The sequence below is a fragment of the Argiope bruennichi genome, chromosome 5 (genome assembly GCF_947563725.1).
Source record: "Argiope bruennichi chromosome 5, qqArgBrue1.1, whole genome shotgun sequence".
NCBI classification, from domain to species: domain Eukaryota; kingdom Metazoa; phylum Arthropoda; class Arachnida; order Araneae; family Araneidae; genus Argiope; species Argiope bruennichi.
Window position 1 is genome coordinate 31,462,084 of NC_079155.1, and position 19,122 is coordinate 31,481,205.

At 25.3% G+C, this 19,122-nt stretch overlaps 1 protein-coding gene across 1 annotated transcript in view; it reads left to right on the forward strand.

The window, feature by feature from the left end:
- The window catches only part of LOC129968797 (cyclin-G-associated kinase-like), a 34,557-nt gene that overhangs the window by 1,124 nt on the left and 14,311 nt on the right, over positions 1-19,122 (forward strand). The window contains exons 2-15 of the mRNA XM_056083051.1: positions 2,217-2,278; positions 2,365-2,424; positions 3,693-3,807; positions 7,348-7,487; positions 7,595-7,720; positions 7,803-7,892; positions 9,668-9,803; positions 10,113-10,259; positions 12,520-12,760; positions 12,866-12,918; positions 13,564-13,835; positions 14,927-15,060; positions 16,183-16,296; positions 17,658-17,738. Of these exons, the coding sequence (XP_055939026.1) occupies positions 2,217-2,278; positions 2,365-2,424; positions 3,693-3,807; positions 7,348-7,487; positions 7,595-7,720; positions 7,803-7,892; positions 9,668-9,803; positions 10,113-10,259; positions 12,520-12,760; positions 12,866-12,918; positions 13,564-13,835; positions 14,927-15,060; positions 16,183-16,296; positions 17,658-17,738 (1,771 nt within the window). The remainder of the gene's footprint in view (positions 1-2,216; positions 2,279-2,364; positions 2,425-3,692; positions 3,808-7,347; positions 7,488-7,594; positions 7,721-7,802; positions 7,893-9,667; positions 9,804-10,112; positions 10,260-12,519; positions 12,761-12,865; positions 12,919-13,563; positions 13,836-14,926; positions 15,061-16,182; positions 16,297-17,657; positions 17,739-19,122) is intronic.

The following is a 19,122-nucleotide window of genomic DNA, read 5'->3' on the forward strand; positions in this document are numbered from 1 at the left end:
CATGTTCATTTAGTGTAAGAAGGAATGTATTGTTGATTTTTTTATAAAATATATGCTAATTTTATCATATAATTAACAGCAATATTTTAACAATTTTTCTTTTATTTATATACATTAAATATGAGTTAATAACTATAATACAACAAAAAATTTTAAGTTCTATTTAATGTCATAAGGAAGTAATTGATCCATGGATTAAATTGGAATAATTAATTTCAATTTATTCACTTGGTAGTTCACTATTTATATATATATTTTTTTTTTCTTAATTTTTTTTTTTTGTTCAAATGAAATTGTTCTATAAAATTCCTTAAAGTTTTATTTTGTTTTGAGTATGTGAAAAAAAGGGTATTTTGAACTTGTAATAAAGAGAATTATTCTGGGTGGAATATTTATGTGAGGTGCTTCTAACAAGCTTAATCTATCCATTAGAAGATTTCTCGTATGGTATTAAACAATTATAAATATAATCTGAATTGGAATGATTTTCTCAAATCAAAATACTAATACATTGTCAAACTCTAGGCTTAATCTTATGTCATTAGAAAATAAGTTTATAAACTAATATGATATTTTTGTTGATTTTTTTTTTTTGATAATCAGTCATTGGTTGCAGTATCTTTCATAATTAATAATTGGTATGTGGTCAATACACAAGTGCCCAAAATCCATATATTTTTGTAGAATCTACAGTTATCACAGCACCATATATTTAGTATTTTTTTTCTTCTGTCATGGAGATATTATGGCTGCATAAGGAATTAAATTTATCTTAACCCTTTGATTAATAGTATTATTGTGTCTATTATTATAAATAAATAAATAAAATTTAAATAAAAACCTTTAAAATTTAGTGAATATATTAAAAAATTCATTAATCTAAAATAATTCTCTTGATCAATTATTGAACTTGAAAAAGATGTGGTAAAAATGTCTTAACATCCCTGAAAAGTTTGTGAATTCAGTTGTTACAGCATATGAATTTATCAATCAGTATCATTTAATTTTGACTAAATGTTATAATTAATGCAGATTAGTTTTTTTTTATAGAAGTTTTTTTAAAGGATTTCATGCACTGATATTTTAAAATGAATACTTATAAAATGAAAATGTTCCAACAGAAAAATAAAAATAATTCTTCAAAAATACTTACACATTAAAAAACAAACAAACTGTATCTGAATTTATTTTGAGTGGAATTTCTGAAATAGAAGTATTCATGTTTTTCTTGAAATGGCCGAGTATCTATTTCAGATTATCATTTCCTTTTATTTTGAAAATGTACCTAAATATGCTCTATTATGTATCTATAATAACTTGAGTTATAGAATCTATTCAAGGGAATGTTCTTATAACTTTTCTTTGTGGAATAATTTACAACTGAGTTTGGGGCTTTTTTCATTTATACTTTTCGCTGAAAGTATCTACTAGTGGCATTTTGCATTTGATTTCTTTGTCAAAATTGAGTAATTAGTAATACATGTGCTGTCGAAGAATTCTTGTTTCCTTTCTTCTGAAAACATCCAGTAAGTAGATGGGTGAAACTTTATTGACTGAAAATCCAGCTTGGGTGGTCAGCTTTTTTCTGAATTTTTCAAAGATAATGACATCCATTAAGATACTATAAAAGAGTGTCATATTTAAGTGCAGTTTGTAAAGAACTCTTTCTATTACAGTCATAGATATACTTATATATTTCAGCTATACGAAGAAGATGGCTAAATAACCAGTCATTTGCTTTTGATATAAATGATTACATGAATCGTTGAAGAAACAATTACATGAGTCAAGACATACTTATATTCTTTGATGAGTAGTGAGGCATATATTGTTCCAACTCTTTGTAAGAAAACTAAACGCAGAAAAAGTTATTTAGAAGTAAAATATTTTGTCAGGTTATAAAACAAGAAACAAGCATTATTTTAAAGCCGAGAAAAAAAGCTAATTTTTCCTTACATAGAGTTAAAGTTTGAATAGTAAGTTTTTAAATATGTTCTTATAATAATTACTGCATAAAAAGAGCTACCTAAAAATTCTGTATTTTCTTTTCACATTTTTTTTTGTCTTACAACATGATTTATTATCTTATTCAAATTCATGTAACAATTTTATTTGAACAAATATTTATAAAGAAAACTGTTTTCTGCAATACAATTTTTTTTTACCCTATTATGAATTGCATGTAATATTTTTATTATAATTCTTTTGCCTTTCAGGTGGATTTGGGTATGTTTTTGTTGCTCAAGATATCTCTACTGGAAAAGAATATGCTCTTAAAGTAAATAATGAAAATTTCCTTAATATTTTTCTCTTAACTGAATAAAATCATTGAAGTAATTTATTGCTTTTTCCTTTTCTTTTCAGAGACTATTAGCTGGGGATAGTGATGCCAGCAAAAGTATACTTCGAGAAATTAAATTTCTTGTATCCTTTTCAGTTTCATACCTGAAATATAACATTTCTGAACTCTTTTAATGTCTTAATAAATGTTAAATTGTAGATCTCAGTTAGCTTGATTTTTTTTTTGTTTTTGATAAGTTTGGTTTATTTTATTTTGCTAAAATAAACCATACAATTAAAATGAAATTATTATTATTGTTTTTTAAACCATTATTTAAAATGGGTTGTATTTTTGATAAATTTCTGGATGGTATGACTAATAGACACAAAAAATGTCTATTAGCTATATTATAGATGGAGTGATTTTATAATTTCTATTTATTTAAAAAAAAAATTAGCTTAATTTGTGGATTGTGACTCCTCATAATATCTCATAATAGAAATTCTTCAGTATTTATTATTAAAATAAGGTTCTAACATAATATATTCAAACATATCAAATTTGATATATTAATTTAAATTTTTACATTTTTGATCAATGCTTTTTTTATTTGTGAATTTTCTTAATTGTATTGTACTTTAAGGGATAGTGAGAGTGGAAATCAGATGAAGGAATTATAAATGCGAAAAAGTTTAATAAGCTTTGATATTGTTGCAAACACACACACATACACGCACATATATATATATAAATCAAGCTTTTTTTAATCTAAATTTTTAAAAATTTGAAATCATTTCTGTTTAAAAAAATTAATGTATTTTCGGTATGATCCAAACAGTAAGTTTTTTACTTTATTCGTAATACAATAGAAAGAAAGCCCTTCTGTGAATGAGGGTATCATAGATAAAGAACCGAAAAGGGATATCCAGACTAATCTTTTATTTTAAACATAATTTTATTATATGAATGTTGTAATAATGCAGTTACTCCTTATAGTTATTATATATGAATTTAATAAATTAAACAATTTTATTTGTTAATGAGTAAACAATTTTATTTCAATTATTTTTTTTATAAATAGGAAAGTGAAAAAAAATTTCAGAACTTTTACTGGAAGATAAATTTGGAGTTAACATTCATTAAGAAACAAATAGAGAAAAAAAACACAACTTTTTAATTAAAAGAAAGTATCTTGGGTAGTATGGTTGTTTTTCAAATTCATGACAAGGCTCACATTTTTTTATAAATTTTATATTACTTTCAGTTTTTGATTTCTTGTTTTATGTTTTTCATTGCTTGGGGGCAGAAGTTATGTTATAAAATGCAAGGCATTTGTTTGTAGGCTTATTATTTATTTATTTTTAAGATGCCAAAACATGAATATGTATAAGTATTCCTTAATAATTCATAGACAAAACTCTCTGGTCATCCAAACATTATTCAGTTTTATGCAGCAGCTTCAATTGAAAAGGAACATTCCGAACATGGCAAAGCTGAATACTTGTTGCTTACTGAACTTTGCACTGGTCAGTAAAAATAATTTTTTTCTCAATTTTTTTATGGGCAAAATTAGAAATAGAACAATTGTCATAATTTCCTGTTCCACATTTTCCTGTTCTTTCATATTCATCTTTATTATTAATAGAGATTATACAATAATATATATAATATGACTGTGTCCCAAAATTGAATGCTGTTGCAACATAACTAATTTTTGAAGTCTATTTCATTAGATTTCTCAAATGGAAGCTTTTATATGAAAGTAAAGTTTTCTCATTACAGATCCAATAATTGTAAAATTTATTAACTTTATATTCTGATATATATCTATTGGTTATATATTTGCCTTGTCAGTAATTGGAACATTTGAATTTAGTATTTCAGTAATTTTATTTATCTTGCTTTTGATAATTTTATTTGTATAATTTACTCTGTATAATTTTATTATTTTGTCTGTTATGCTCATTGTGATGAAGTATTAATATTATGGTATTTATTCTTGTAATTGTATCCATGATGAAAATTCATTGTAAATTAGATGGTCATGATCTTCTAATTTGTTGACTTATATATTTAACCCTTTGACACGTGGTGGTATGATGGTAAAACCGCCACTTTCTAAAAATTATTTCTAAATGCGTGGTGGTTACTGATCAAAACCAAAGGCTCTAAAATGATATTCTAACTTTAATAATTGCCTGTAGATGTTAGCACTCCAGTTAATATCCCTTTTACATAAAAAAAATGCTTCATTTTTAATGCTTTTCTTAATATTTTCATTAATTTGTTTTCAGCAAGCAAAAAAACAAACAAATCTGAAATGCACTCATAAATTTGTTGTATGAAAGCTGTCCACAACATACACATTTTTTTTCAAATCCTATCGCGAAAGAAAAGTTCTTTATACTTGACATCCTTTTAGATGGTTTCAGAGATACGCACCATGCACCTATGGCATGAGATTCTCTACCACTTGAAACGCCTTAGTGAAACAAATTTGTTTTCCTTCCCCTGACTCTGTTATTTAAGTGGCTGATAATTTATATGGGTTTTGCCTTGTGTTTTGTGGGTGAGGAATTTATTTACATTTGAGTAAGGTTTATACGAATAGGATGATTGAAATTTGTTCTTTTCATTGGCATTCTTCTTGTATCAGCAAGAGCTATATTCTGGGAATGTTAAATATATTTTCTATTATAGTATAATTTTCTTAATTTTTAAATGGTTAATTTAAATATTATGCTTCTTCATAACTTGAATATAGTGCTAAATTGTATTTAAAATCTAAATGTCATGTAAAGAACTTGCCATTGCTAGATTTATTTCAGGATTATTTGTTATTAAAATTGTTTATTTTTCTTTTATAATTTTTTTCATGTTGTAAGATAGTATAAGTATTTCATTGATAATATAGTGTGTTTTAGTATTTCCATCAATAAATAATTAATAATTATGTTACCAAACGAATGAAAAAGTATTAAATATTTATAACAAGAATATGGCGTTGGTGCACAGTGGTATTCCAGTGACCCCCCCCCTCATGGTGCAGTCCACTATAAATTTTTTTAAAGTTATTTTCTCTTCTCTTAGATCCTAAAATCATGTAAATTTCCATAATTTAAAAAAAAAATAATTAGAAAATTTATGTTTTTGCTCTTTAAAGGGTTAATCCATGTTCATCTTTTCATCACAGATATTAATAAATAGAACTTTTATTTTTCCTCCCATGGTAGTTCAGATGCTATATATTAAAACATTAAAATTTTGCTTTCCTTTCCATCCCATTACTCAGAAGTATTCTTTTTGTTCTAATAACCTTGTTGAAAATTGCACACATTTATTTTGAATGCTAAATTTATTACTAATGAGGAGAAATAACAATAAATAATGTTATAAGTAATTGATATAGCCTCAACATTTATTTTCTGTTGATTTAAATGGAGAGAAATGTTCATATTTTTAAATGGAACCCTCATTTTTTAAAACCATAAAATATTACATACCTATGATCTAAAAGTTAATACGAGTTCTGAAATTTAATGCAGAGGATCAGTATCATCATGTAATGCAATTCATATATTTTTTTTTGTATCAAAAATGACATATAATCAGTAAAATGTTGCATTAAAGCTCTAGTTATATTTTGGCATTTAATTGCAATGTATGATCATCTTGCTATTGACAAATTCAAATGAAATATATAGAATATTCTTTCAAATATTATTATAAAAATGTACTTAAATTTACCAGCAGTATTCTGTTTAGGATAATCGTAAATTTTTATAATTCCCACTGCCAAATGCATAAGAATGAAGCATGTGAAATTTAATCTAATTGTTTTCATAGTGAAGTAGTGTGTGAATTTTTTTAAAAAAAATCTTTAAAATTTAAAGAATTAACTTTTTTAATTCTTTAAAAAGGTTCTTAAAATTATCATAATTCTGAATTCTATGATATGTGTTGTATAGAAAATGTAGGAATTTAATAACAAGTATAAGCTCAAGTATTTAAGATTTTAAAGCATCGATAAAATACTATGTTAGCTAGTTTTACTCCGATTTTTGAATAGAAATTTCAAATTTTCTGGTAAATACACCAACTGATCCTAATAAAATAATATATTTCTGCCAAGTTAGTGATTGTTAATGAAAATGTGATAAAATTATCTAGTATATAATATATATAATATCTAGTATATATATGTAATATGATCATTTTTTGTATACCACGAGAAGAATAAGGCCATTTGTTGAATATATCAAAACTGTTTACTGTTTTTATTCCTTTAAATTTGATTAATTTTCTGACTAAAGACTTTTACTTTAGAGAGGGAAAAATATCAAATTGAAGTGATACTGTTCTGTATAATTTTATGTAGTTGGGTGAATACAGTTTTTCAGTACCACTTTTTTCATTTCTTTCAATTTAACATACTTTATTGAATTATTTTGATAGCTATTTCTGCAGAAGCATTGATTTTAACTGATATTTTAAGCAGTTGATTTACATTTTAAAATTATTATTTTAAAATGTAGTTTTTATTCTTCTGTCCGGGGATTTTTTATTATAAGAAAGTGTTTTGGTTTTTCATCTAGAAGAAATATTTTTATATTATTGTAAGTAACCATTTATTAAAATTTTATCTGCTATGTAAAAAAAAGAGAACTTATTGCATCATAGATAATTCCATATTAAAACTATGAAATATAATCAGATTAATTGAATATATTTTGGAGTATCTTTATTGTCTTTCTCCTGAATATTGGATTAACAGAATTATAATAAATAAATAGAGTATGGATTTAGTTAATTTTTCTTAATTGAAGTTAAGCTTCAAGAGTTAAAACAAAATACTGATATATTATTTATAATGCATTTGTGAAACATTTACTAATTTCCTTCCTGAATATTTTTTTAACTATGTAAGTGGTTCTTTTATAATTGATATTTTCCTATCATTTGCATTGCTTTTCCTCTAATGCCTTGTAAGGTGGTGTAAAATTGATAACATTGAATTTTTAAATATGCAGATTTAAAATACAGTCTCAAGTTCTGATTTTCTTCAGGTGGTCCCCTTATGGATGCTCTAAATGCTCGTCAAAGTCCTCTTTCGTGTGCTCAGGTGATTCAGATCTTTTATCAGTCTTGTTCTGCTGTACAACATATGCATTCTCAAAGTCCGCCAATTATACATCGAGATTTAAAGGTGGGCTATTATTTCTTATTCTTAAAATGTTTTTTGAATATTGTTAGAATGATATTTGTAAAAAAATGTTTTAATTATGTTTTAATTTTTTTTAAATTTTATTTTAGATAGAAAATTTATTACTTAGTTCAGATGGTAAAATAAAGCTATGTGATTTTGGAAGTGCTACTACTAAAGCTTGTCATCCTGATAACACTTGGACTGCAATTCAGAGAAGTTTAGTTGAAGATGAAGTATGATCAAAAAGTCTTCTTTTTTTAAAAAATTCTTTATATTATTAATTCTTTGAATAATTATTTTTTAAATTTCTTACAGATGTGTAAAAATACAACGCCTATGTACAGACCGCCTGAAATATTAGATACTTATAATAATTATCCCATTAACCAAGCAATGGATGTATGGGTAAGAATGCATTCTCATTTTTTATTGAAACATGTGACTCCTCTTCTTTAAATAGTAGAATCTGTGAGATTCAGAAAGTGAAAAATATTATTCTTTACTCTTTTTGTCTGATAATTTGAAACTTTAACATATTTCTATTCCTTTCTTTTTAAATTATCTTTAGTAATAGTTCATTATTTAATACCTTGCAATGTTATTTTAAATGTTATTGTTAGAGGAGAAAGGAGTTGAGACCGCAACTGTAACTTAAAGGTTAATTGTTTTAAAATGTCATGTTTTTAATAATGAAAAAAGATTTTTTAAAAATTTATTTGCTTTGAAATTTTAAACTTGCCACTTACACCTTTGTTTGATTTATTCTTAACTAGTTGTTTATCTAAAAAAAATTAGTAGTTTGAAAAATAAAACTATGAAAAGTTTGAATGGTTAATTGCAAAGCATGTTTTTAGCTATTACTTTTCTCATTTAGATTTTTTTTTAATGACTACCAATCCCATGATTTTTATTTTCTGTTTGAATTATCTGCCATTGATAATCTTTCTTTTTTTTGGAAATGATATGCATTATAGTTTGATCAATTACACTTATCAACTATAAAGCATCAAAGTCTCTTATCAAAGGATATGCATAAAATTAATTCTTTTTGAAAGAGGTCTAAGTATTTTTTGAGCATTTAAAATTTTTTATTGAAACAACAACAACAACAACAACAAAAAAATATCAAGATAATAAACCTAACTTTAAAAGTTTATAAATATTTATTCTTTTATTCCATTCAGGTTCTCTTAATTACTAAATTCAACTTAGTTGTAAGTTTTGATTAAGCTATTTGCTTTTTTCCCCCCATCTTCCTGTTCAGTGAATGCATTACTCTTTCTTTCCCCTTCAATTTGTAATACATCACCAAATAATTATGATAATTATTATTTTATATTCAGAATTAATGTCTGCCAATTCTTTAAAGTTCTGAAATCTTAATCTTTTTTTTTAACAATGTAAGGATGATACAGACATAAGAGAAGTACCTAAATCTTTTAATTTATAAAAGCAAAATCTGTTTGAAAGGAAAAATTAGCAAGTATTTCATTGATTAATAATATTGTATTAATTGGTTATCACCATTAAAATGGTGTTTTTCACAATTTGTTTTCAGTTTTTTTTTTAAATTTTTAATCTAACTTCAGTGATAATGATTAAGAATTGATTCTAATATAACTACTATTTTGCAATGATTGCTTTTTGGAAATTTCAATGCTTGAGTAATATGATTGAGTGATGCTATTTTTCATCCTCTGAATTTTTTTTTTTTTTGAGTGATGATTCTATAGTAATTTTTCATTCATTGAATTTTCCCCCCTGAATTATGAGTCCATAGTAATAAACTTTTCAGTTTGCTAATACTTGAGTATTTGTAAAAGTTCATCTTTAAAAGAATTTGTTCAATATTATTAAAATCGGTTTATATTTTTTCTCACTGAAAATATATTAAAAGAAAAATTCTTTCGTGTCCGAATAAGTTTTGTTTTTAATTTTCAAATCAAATCAAATAAATTAGATTAGCATTATTTGAAGAAATTGTGTAATTATTACAAAGTAATGTATTTTCATTAATTTTAGACAGTAAATAAACTGAATTACATATTTTAATATTTATTTCTCTTCAAATGTTAAGGATGTTTTAATCTAAAAATGAAGATGGGTTTACATATTTTTTAATTTCAAAATTAAGGACACATTTTAATAAAGTAAACATTTTAATTATTTGCTTTTTTTAGGCTTTAGGTTGCATTCTTTTTGTTCTTTGCTTCAAAGAGCACCCATTTGAAGACTCAGCTAAACTTAGAATTTTGAATGCTAACTATACCATTCCAGCTCATATTACAGATTATGAAGTTCTGCATGATTTAATAAGTAAGATGTAAAAATAAAATTAATATTATTACTGCTATTTTTTAATCTGTATTTCTTTATTGAATATGTAAAAAATTAAACTTGTAGGAATTAGTGATGTCAATTTTGTTATATTCATTGTAATTTAATAAATTTGTAACTAACTCGTTTTACTAATTAACTTTACTTTTAAAAAAATTCATTTTCATTATTAAAACGTATATTGCACTCTCTGTCTATGTATAAAATTCATTGTAACTGGCATGTGATTTCTAGGCACTTAGTCTTCAAGGGGTGGAATTGTACTTATATATATTTTATTCAATACAGGAGGATCTCTGCAAATAAATCCTGTTGATAGACCTTCTGTAACTGATATTTTGAAGCGATTGAAATTAATAGCTGATGAAAGACAGACTAATGTTAATGCACCACTAAATTTGGGACAACCAGTTGGAAGCAACCCTCCTAGTCCAGGTAAATACACAATTTGAATTTAGTGATTTAACTTTTTTTTTTTTGTGATGTATTTCTCTAAACTAAAATTTCGATTTCTGGTTTATTAGAAAATTTCAATTTAGGTATTGTGATTATCCTTTTAAAGGGTCAGCAGTATCTCCTCTGCATCCTGTAGTTGTGGATTTTCTATTTAATTGATGATAGGAAATTCTTTTCTGTGAATTGAGTTATAATTTATAATATACAGCATTCTTCCACTTCTGCATTTTCCTACAGACTTGATGAATAGTGAGTCAAATGATCGGAACCAATTACATTGATAAAAATGCATGGAAGAAGGGTGAAGGTTGGGGAGAAGTGAATGTTTTTCAAATGCACATTCTGGATATTACAAATTATTTGTAAGGCATCACTTTTATTTGGTGACCCTTATGAGAACTTGGTGAAAAAATTAATTGCCTAGGAGAGAAAAGAAGCTTAAGGAAGAAGAAGTGAGCTCTTCGGGGAATGAGGACCACAAGAGTTGAAAAAAGATGACCATGAGTTGTTTAGGTGTTTGTATATTTTGTTATGGTGTGCCCATTTGCTGAATATGTAAAAATAAAATTGGGACTAAAATTGTCATTTCTTTCTCTGATCATAGTTTCTTCATTTTTAAAAGACAATAATTAAAAGAATTCTCTTTCGGTATTTCTTTTTCTTTCTTACTCCTATTTCTTAACTCAAAATAATGTGATGATTAATAATGTAAATGATTTCTGACATTACTTTCTCTTTGTAATTCTGCTTAGTCCCTAGTAAGAATAAAGTAATTGTGTGATACACATTTTATTTTGTTGTCTTTTATAAAAGTGAACATGAAATTATCCAAGATACTGTAAATGGTCTTCAAATTTTTATAATTCCTATTGTAATTTTATTACTATATTCCTAACAAAACCACAGTTAGTGATTTTCATCAAAATACATAATCCACTATACATTTTTGTCTACATCTCTTATTTCTTATGTTTTGTGTTTGTTTTTCAAGTTCATGAAAAATTGAAATTATTTTCACCATTCTCCACTACTAATGATATAATTGTTACTCAAAGCATTTCTGTTCAATTATGATCCCATTTTATTATTTTCCCCTTCCTCTTGAGCTATTTAGTATAATATAAATGGTAGAAGTTTAAATTTCTGTAAATGTAAATATGACGATTTTAATGCATTATGAATATGGAAAAATCTGATGGGAGCAATAAAAAGTGTTGTAAATGACAGAAATATAAAATTGGAATAATACAATATCTAGGGTAATTTTCATTCTTTTTTATGATTAAAGATCGTTTATAAACGTTATGGTATTGCTTTCTTGTAAATATGAAAGTACAGCTTTATCTAAAGAAAAAAGTAATTATAATTGTAACATTTTTTATAAACAATGCTAGCTTCTGCATTGTAGCTGTGGAGAAACCATAACTTATCTGAGCTTTTATAATGATACCTTTCTATATAACTTAATCTTCCTTTTTAATTAATTTTAATTTATTAATCAATGAAAATAATAAGGTTTTTGACTTGATAGAACAGAGAAATTATTAAATTAATTTTGATTAAAAATTAGACTTTAAAATAAATCATTTCTGTTATTTTCTTTCTAATTTATTAAACATTATTCAAATGTGGCTAACTAAAAAAACATCATGAAGTTAAATACATAAGCAGAGACATAATTTTTGCATTATTTAGTGTGCAATATTTTTAAGTAATTTTATTTATCAATAATTATTTTATTTATATTGAAATTTGTGCCCAATAAAAAAAAATTTCTGCTATGGAAAAACTGGAGTTTTATATCTTGTATACAACCAACATTTAAAATGTTGCATGCATATAATGAATTCCCATAATGAATTATAAAATTGAAATGATGTGCTTTATTATTAGCACTATTTGGTATTTCTTTTAAATATGCTCTCCAAAGAGAGGCAGGCTGTGTTTTCCTTAAATGTGTGTCAGAATCATTTTTTGCTGTTTTCCCCAAATGTTGAAAGCTGCAAAAGTATTAGATATTGCATATAAAATTAAATAAATCAGTGATTTTTATTCACATACATATGTACTGAAAAAAAGTTGTGGTTACTAAAAGGCTTATGTAATTTGCATCTATTCAGAAATTTGTATTAGATAATTTGATTTTCCTTCTGTTTGTTGTTGATATAGTAATCTATTGATTTATTCAAAATACTAATTTTTCTATCAATATAATTAATTAATGAAATGTAATTTTCAGCTCATACACCTAATAGACCACCTCCCAGCAGACCTCCGCCTCCAAATGTGGAGACTACGACATCAGGGGCTCCTCCTCCTCCTAGACCACCTCCACCTTCTGTAAATTCTGATCAGGGTTATGCACAGGTGAACAATATGGCAGGTGGACCTGGGCTGTTTGGTTCTTTAAAAGGAGGTGCTGGTAGTTTTCTCAAAAATCTCAAAGAACAATCATCTCGTGTGATGCAGACTGTCTCTCAGTAGGTCCCTTTTTGAAAATTCATTTATATAAAATGTTTTAGTAATTATGTTTTAATCCTATTAATTAATTACGTTAAATCTTATTTTAAATTTTTTTATTATAGATCCATTGCCCGCCAAGATTTGGACTTCAATTACATTACTGCTAGAGTTGCTGGTATGTTGACAGAGCAATTTATGTTTGTTCATTTTAGATAATTCTTTTTTTTTTTTTAAATACATTGTTTCTTTTCTGCTTTAAAAGTTTATACTTGAAGTTCTTCTCCTAATCAGTGATGTAAATTAAATGTTTTCAGTAAACATTAAGTATCCTGCAGACTTTTTTGCAATAACTTGTTATTTTGTGTTGATTTTCTAAATTGTTAATTTGTTCATTTTATTTGCAAGAAATATAATTTATTATATGAATTAAATATAAATGTTAAACTAAGTTGAAGACTTTTATCTATCCTCATTCCATGCTTATGTCAATGCTCTTTAGCATTGCTATTGTTGACAGAAAGTACTAATATAAGCAGTTACATAATGAATTTATTTCTCATTGTCATAAACAAATTATCAGCAGTACTATAAAAAAGCTGTCAGAATTTTAAAAAATTATTGACTCATGATTATTTCTCTTTGGGATGAATGAAATTTGGGAAATTGAAATTCCACTAAATTTTATTTAGTTAAAAATATTTAAATATTGCTGATTGATGACTTGATCCTGAAGTTTACATCAAAAACCTCTGCAATTATATTTTTATTAATTATATAATTATATTTTTTTTATTGTTAATGGTTTTTTTTTGCCTTACAGTAATGTCATATCCTGCTGAAGGTTTAGAATCTGCGTATCGAAATCATGTGGACGATGTTCGAGGCCTTTTAGATGCCAGGCATGGTGGACATTATGCTGTATATAATGTTTCTGGACGTGCTTATACTTCTGTCAAATTTAATGCTAAAATCAGTGAAGCAGGCTGGCCACCAAAGAAATCTCCTCCTTTAAATACCTTAGTTTCATTATGTAGGAATATGTATTTGTATTTGAAGCAAGATCCTAAAAATGTCTGCATAGTACATTGTCTAGTAAGTAATATATTGTCTTCTCATTTATGTATCATTAGGATTGGGCTTTGAAGACAATTTATTCACTATTTATAATTTGATATGCACATTAGATTTTAATATTGTCCTTTATAATTTATATATATTTTTAAATATTTTGTTAGATTTATGTTTAATGTGAGCAATATTTTAATAGGTTTTTAAAAATATATATAAATTTTGCATTTAAAAGGTTTTAAAATTTTACAATTAATTTTCAAAATAAAATATTTGCCTTATTAATTGTAAAATTAATTATGAGTAAAATATAATTTGTTTTTGATTATTTTTTATTGGTATCTTCTTAATTGTATAATTCTCTTTTGGATAAAACTGAAACTTTTCCAACAGCTCAGTTATGCAAAATTAAGATTTTATATAAAAACATTTTGGAAATAATGAAAATGTGTTATTCAGATTAAATAATATGCTGTCACATAGAAGTACAACATCAATATTTAAATACATATAATCGTTTTGCTGTTAAAAAGGTGAGGTAATATAGTGTCTTTATTTTCAAAATAATTGAGTTGAGTTTGAGCATAATTTTTTAAAAATTTCATTTAGAATAATTTTTTGATAGTTAGATATTGTTCTGATTGTATTAAAACAATCAGATCAATATCTAGCTTTCTTAATTTCTGAATATAAAAATTTATTAAATAAGCAGTTTTATCTAGAGCCCTATTGTATATTAGTTTATATTCTAATCCAGAGATATCTAGTTCTTTTAGTTCAGATTTAGATGCAAATTTTAAATTTCTTATCAGGCTGATCATAGAATTAAATCATTAGAAAAATGTTATTCTTATGCCCAGAATCTTAAAATATTTTATTCATTATATGCTAATTTTGTTGTACATATTTGTTCTAAAACATTGGATACTGTTAAAATATTTTCTATTGTTATGTATTTATTGGTGAGTACCAAGATCTTGATCTTAATTTCATTATTGGAAAGTGTTTTCTCTTATCTTGTTTCATTGAAACATTTCTTTTGAATACCTCAAGAAGAATTTTTAAAAAATTGTTTCATGAAAGAATTTCTGAAAATTTGATGTTTTGTTTCGTAGGATGGAAAATCTTCATCGGCAGTTCTTGTAAGTGCTTTTCTTATTTTCTGCAAATTATTTAAGAAACCAGAAGAAGCATTGCAACTGTTTGCTCTTCGTAGATGTTGTGTTAACATGGTTCCCTCTCAATTTAGGTATTTTTCAATGTATTTCTATTAAATTTTTATTTTTCCACAAAGTGTTTATTGGAAGTTTTTATTTTACTATTATGAAATGTCTGTCATATTTTTTTAGGAAAAAGATTTTTTAGTTAATATCAATGTGTTCTTCCTCTATTATAAAATGATTTTAAAGCCATCGCTTTTGTTTTGCATTCATGGTCTAAAGTATATATTTTATTATACATTAGAAGCATGAAGTTTTTATCTTCTCATTTTTACATGTGCTTATTTCAACTTTCATGCTTATAAAAATGGAATTTTATAATCAGTTTTTATTTACTAATTAATGTGCTGAATTATAAAAATTTATATTCTTGAGAGTTCCTAATTACAATGCTGTATTTAAATACTCTAAACTTAATTATCAATTATTTGCTTGATTTTATTTAGTTTTGATTCAGTGTGGATGTCGTCATTTTTTTAGTGAATTTGAGAAAAATTGATTACAACATTAGATGATGATTAACATAATAAATTACAAAATAAAAAGCAGAAAATGGAAAATACAAAAAAAAAAAATGGTAGTTTTTGATAATGATAGTTTTTTTGATAATAGTTAGTTTTCGATAATATAAATTATTTTCATAAATATATTAAAATAAAGATTAAAAAAATCATATACCATAAAAGTACCAGGTAGTGAATTATGTGATAAAGGAATCAAGCTATAATGAATATCAAAAGAAAATCTTTTACATTTATTAAAAAATTAAATATATTTTGAATATGATTCTTAATTAGTGCATTTATATCAATGTTTCATGCATTTCTGATTTTTGCATTGTTTTTATATTTGAGTAATGTAAATTATGTGGGTTTCATAAAAAATTATTGTAGCTTTATTAGTAAATAAAGGTAATGAAATCTCGCATATTACAATAAATTGTCTTTTTTAATTTTAAGATTAGGGGAACGATTGATTTTTTTTCCCTTAAAAAACATTAATTGCTTTGGTTATTATTTTTTAATTTTTTTTTTGTGTGTAGCTGGTTTTTTTATTTTTAAAATTTGTGACTTAACAGGCAGTTTTTAATTTTTAATTGTTTTCTGCAAGCACAAAATAATTAATATTTCATGTTCATTATATTTTTCTAGGTATTTGCAATATGTAGCAGATATAGTTTCAGATAGACCTACATATCCACATTGCTGTCCTGTAGCTCTTCATTATATAACAATGAAACCAGTTCCTCTCTTTACTAAATTGAGGTAAATATTATTAATTTCAATGATTGCTTTATTATTGTTACATTTTATTTTACATTTGCTTATAATATTATTTTTCTTTCTTGTCATCAATAAAAAAGATTCTACTCTTTTGACAGTTATTTATAAAGAGAATGAAGATATTGTGAATGATGTTTCTGTATGTTAATGAATATAAATTGTATTTCACTACTACTCTTAATTTAATAAAGAATAATAATTGTGAATTTCACATGGTAATCCAATGATGTATCATACTTATTATCTGATCTATGGAAATATAAGTTTCCATTGTAGTAAGATTATATGCCATAGATAATGAATTTTTCGTCATCTCTTTTATTTGGTTAAATCTGAACCAACTAATTTTTTTGTAAGTTTCTTCTAGAAGTTTTAATTTTTTTTCTCCTTTAATTTTGTTTCCTTTCAGTTGTAGTATTTTTATTTTATTGATTTTTCTTTCCTTTGCCAACTTTTCTGCAAACATTTTTTTGGGGAAAAAAATTCCTTATAAACAAATCTAAAATTTTATTTTTCTGGAATTGAGTGGTTAAATGAGAACTCACGAGTGATTGATGCATGGTCTATTTCATGATTGTATTCAATGGCAAATTTAAGTGTTAATAAACCAGTGTAATAGCTAATAAATAATTATAACCTGACCATTTTAGTTTAATATTTTAATTCATTTTAGCGTTGTTAATGAATCATATTAAGTTCATCATTTTTATTTTAATGGCTTGTGAAAATGTTTTCAGCATCTTTGTACACAATATAATTGAAACAGGCATTCAATATTTATAATTTTCTAATAACTAAATAAGAAACATTTTTTTAACTAAATTTATCTTCTTTTTTTATTGTTGCTAGTTTTCTATTTGAAACTCTTTCCATTGGTAGTAGTAATTGGCAAATAAATAAATAAAAAAATAAGGATTTTTTAGGGTATCTGTTGATTTATTTTTAGATATGCCAGAACTTTTATCATTGATCAAATTTACAGGGTTTGTTATAAAAGAATGAGTGAAAATAAAAGAAGTATGTGAAAGAAGTCTTATTTAATTATAAAGTTCTTGGCTGCTGAAATTTTGAAGTGATATTGAGAAGTTAATTATTGTGTTAATTGAAAAGACAGTTTCAGTTATTGCCCTAAATTTTTAACTTTAGTTCTGTAGATTCATAAGCACAGAATTGTAGTAGTATAAAAATACTTGTAACTATTTTTTCTGAATATGAGAAATTTTTTTAAAAGAATCTCTTTTTTTTAAAAAGATTCTGATTTTGTTATTCCTATTTATTTTCCTTTCATTATGTTTGAATATATTTTGGAAATAACAATTTTAATGATCCCCCCCCCTTTACAGGGATGGATGTAGACCATTTGTAGAAGTTTACATAGGAGAAAATAGAGTTTTTACTACATCTCAAGAATATGAAAGAATAAGGTAAAATTCAATATTATGTGTTTTGAAGTATTGTAAAATGAATTTTAATGTTTTTGAATTTTTGACTTTAAAAACTGATATTTAAATGTAGAATTATTGTTCAATAGGTATTTTAATGTATTTAGTAGGTTTATACAAGCTTAATTTCTGTTTTTTGAGCATTCTATTCCTTTTCAAAGTTAAATTAATTACACATGCTGGCGTGTTTATATGTAACATATTTTGGTTGAAGCAGAATGCAGGTTTGAAGACATAAACAAGATGTTGTATTTTTAATTTTGCTTTATTCTCTCACGGGAGACACACATGATTTATTTGCAAGAAGACGCTGTGCGGCGCAAAAGCAGAAGTAATAAAAAGGTATGAAATATAAAATCACTAGTCTTATATTACATAAAATTTCCGGCCATGCGGCAATTCAATATTCATGGTGACCTTTGAGAAGGGCAACGGAAGTATCATTTTCACTCGATACGTAGATTGTTGGTGCAGTACTTTTTACTGAACTTCAGTTGAATTAATTAAACAGAAAGTGGAATTTCATCAAGAAATAACAGAATGAAATTACTATGGGCTAAATTAAGATAAAGCGTTGGAAATTAATTTGGATTAAATTAAGAGTTTAAAATATCATTACATATATATACTTTTTAAATTTATATATATATATTTTTATTTTTTAAGAATTTATTTATTTTTTATGAATTATTTATTTTTTAAGAATATATAAGTTAGCTTTCATTATATTGGAGAGTATTTTATTCTGAATAAACAGATTTATGTGAAAAAATATTTTTGTTCAGTCTTTAATGCAAGTAATTAATAAAATGATTATTTTAATATTCATTTTGGAATTTAATAACCCTTGAATTATTTCCTAAATAAAAGTATTTTGCTATATCTCCATACAAAGAATTATTAGTTGTTTAAGTGTTCCTGTAGAAGTATGTTTCATGTATTAGTAAAATTAAATTGCTGAAAACATGTTACATCTAAATGTTAACTAAAAGAATAACTAGAGATATGCAGGGGTGTTTGTGCTCCGGGGAACCCCGGAATTCCGGGGATTTTGAACTTCGATCCCCGGAATTTCCGGGGATCGTCGTTCAAAAGGAAGTAGGAATAATAATGAATTATTTATTTTGATCTGGGTAATTTTGTTTGCTTTTAAAGCAGAAAACGCAAGGTCAGTGTGTGTGGTGAAAACTTTTCCTTTCTTTCTCCAAAGGCAGTGATAATGCGTGAAAAGGGGGAAAAAACTTCTTTTTTGTTCTTTCCTTATTGTGAGTTATGACTCATTCCCCCGGTTCTCGGACATTCTCTTCTGGATTCTTTTCGGCAAGTAGGCGCGGCAGAAAAAAAAGGGGGAGACTTCGTTCGACCA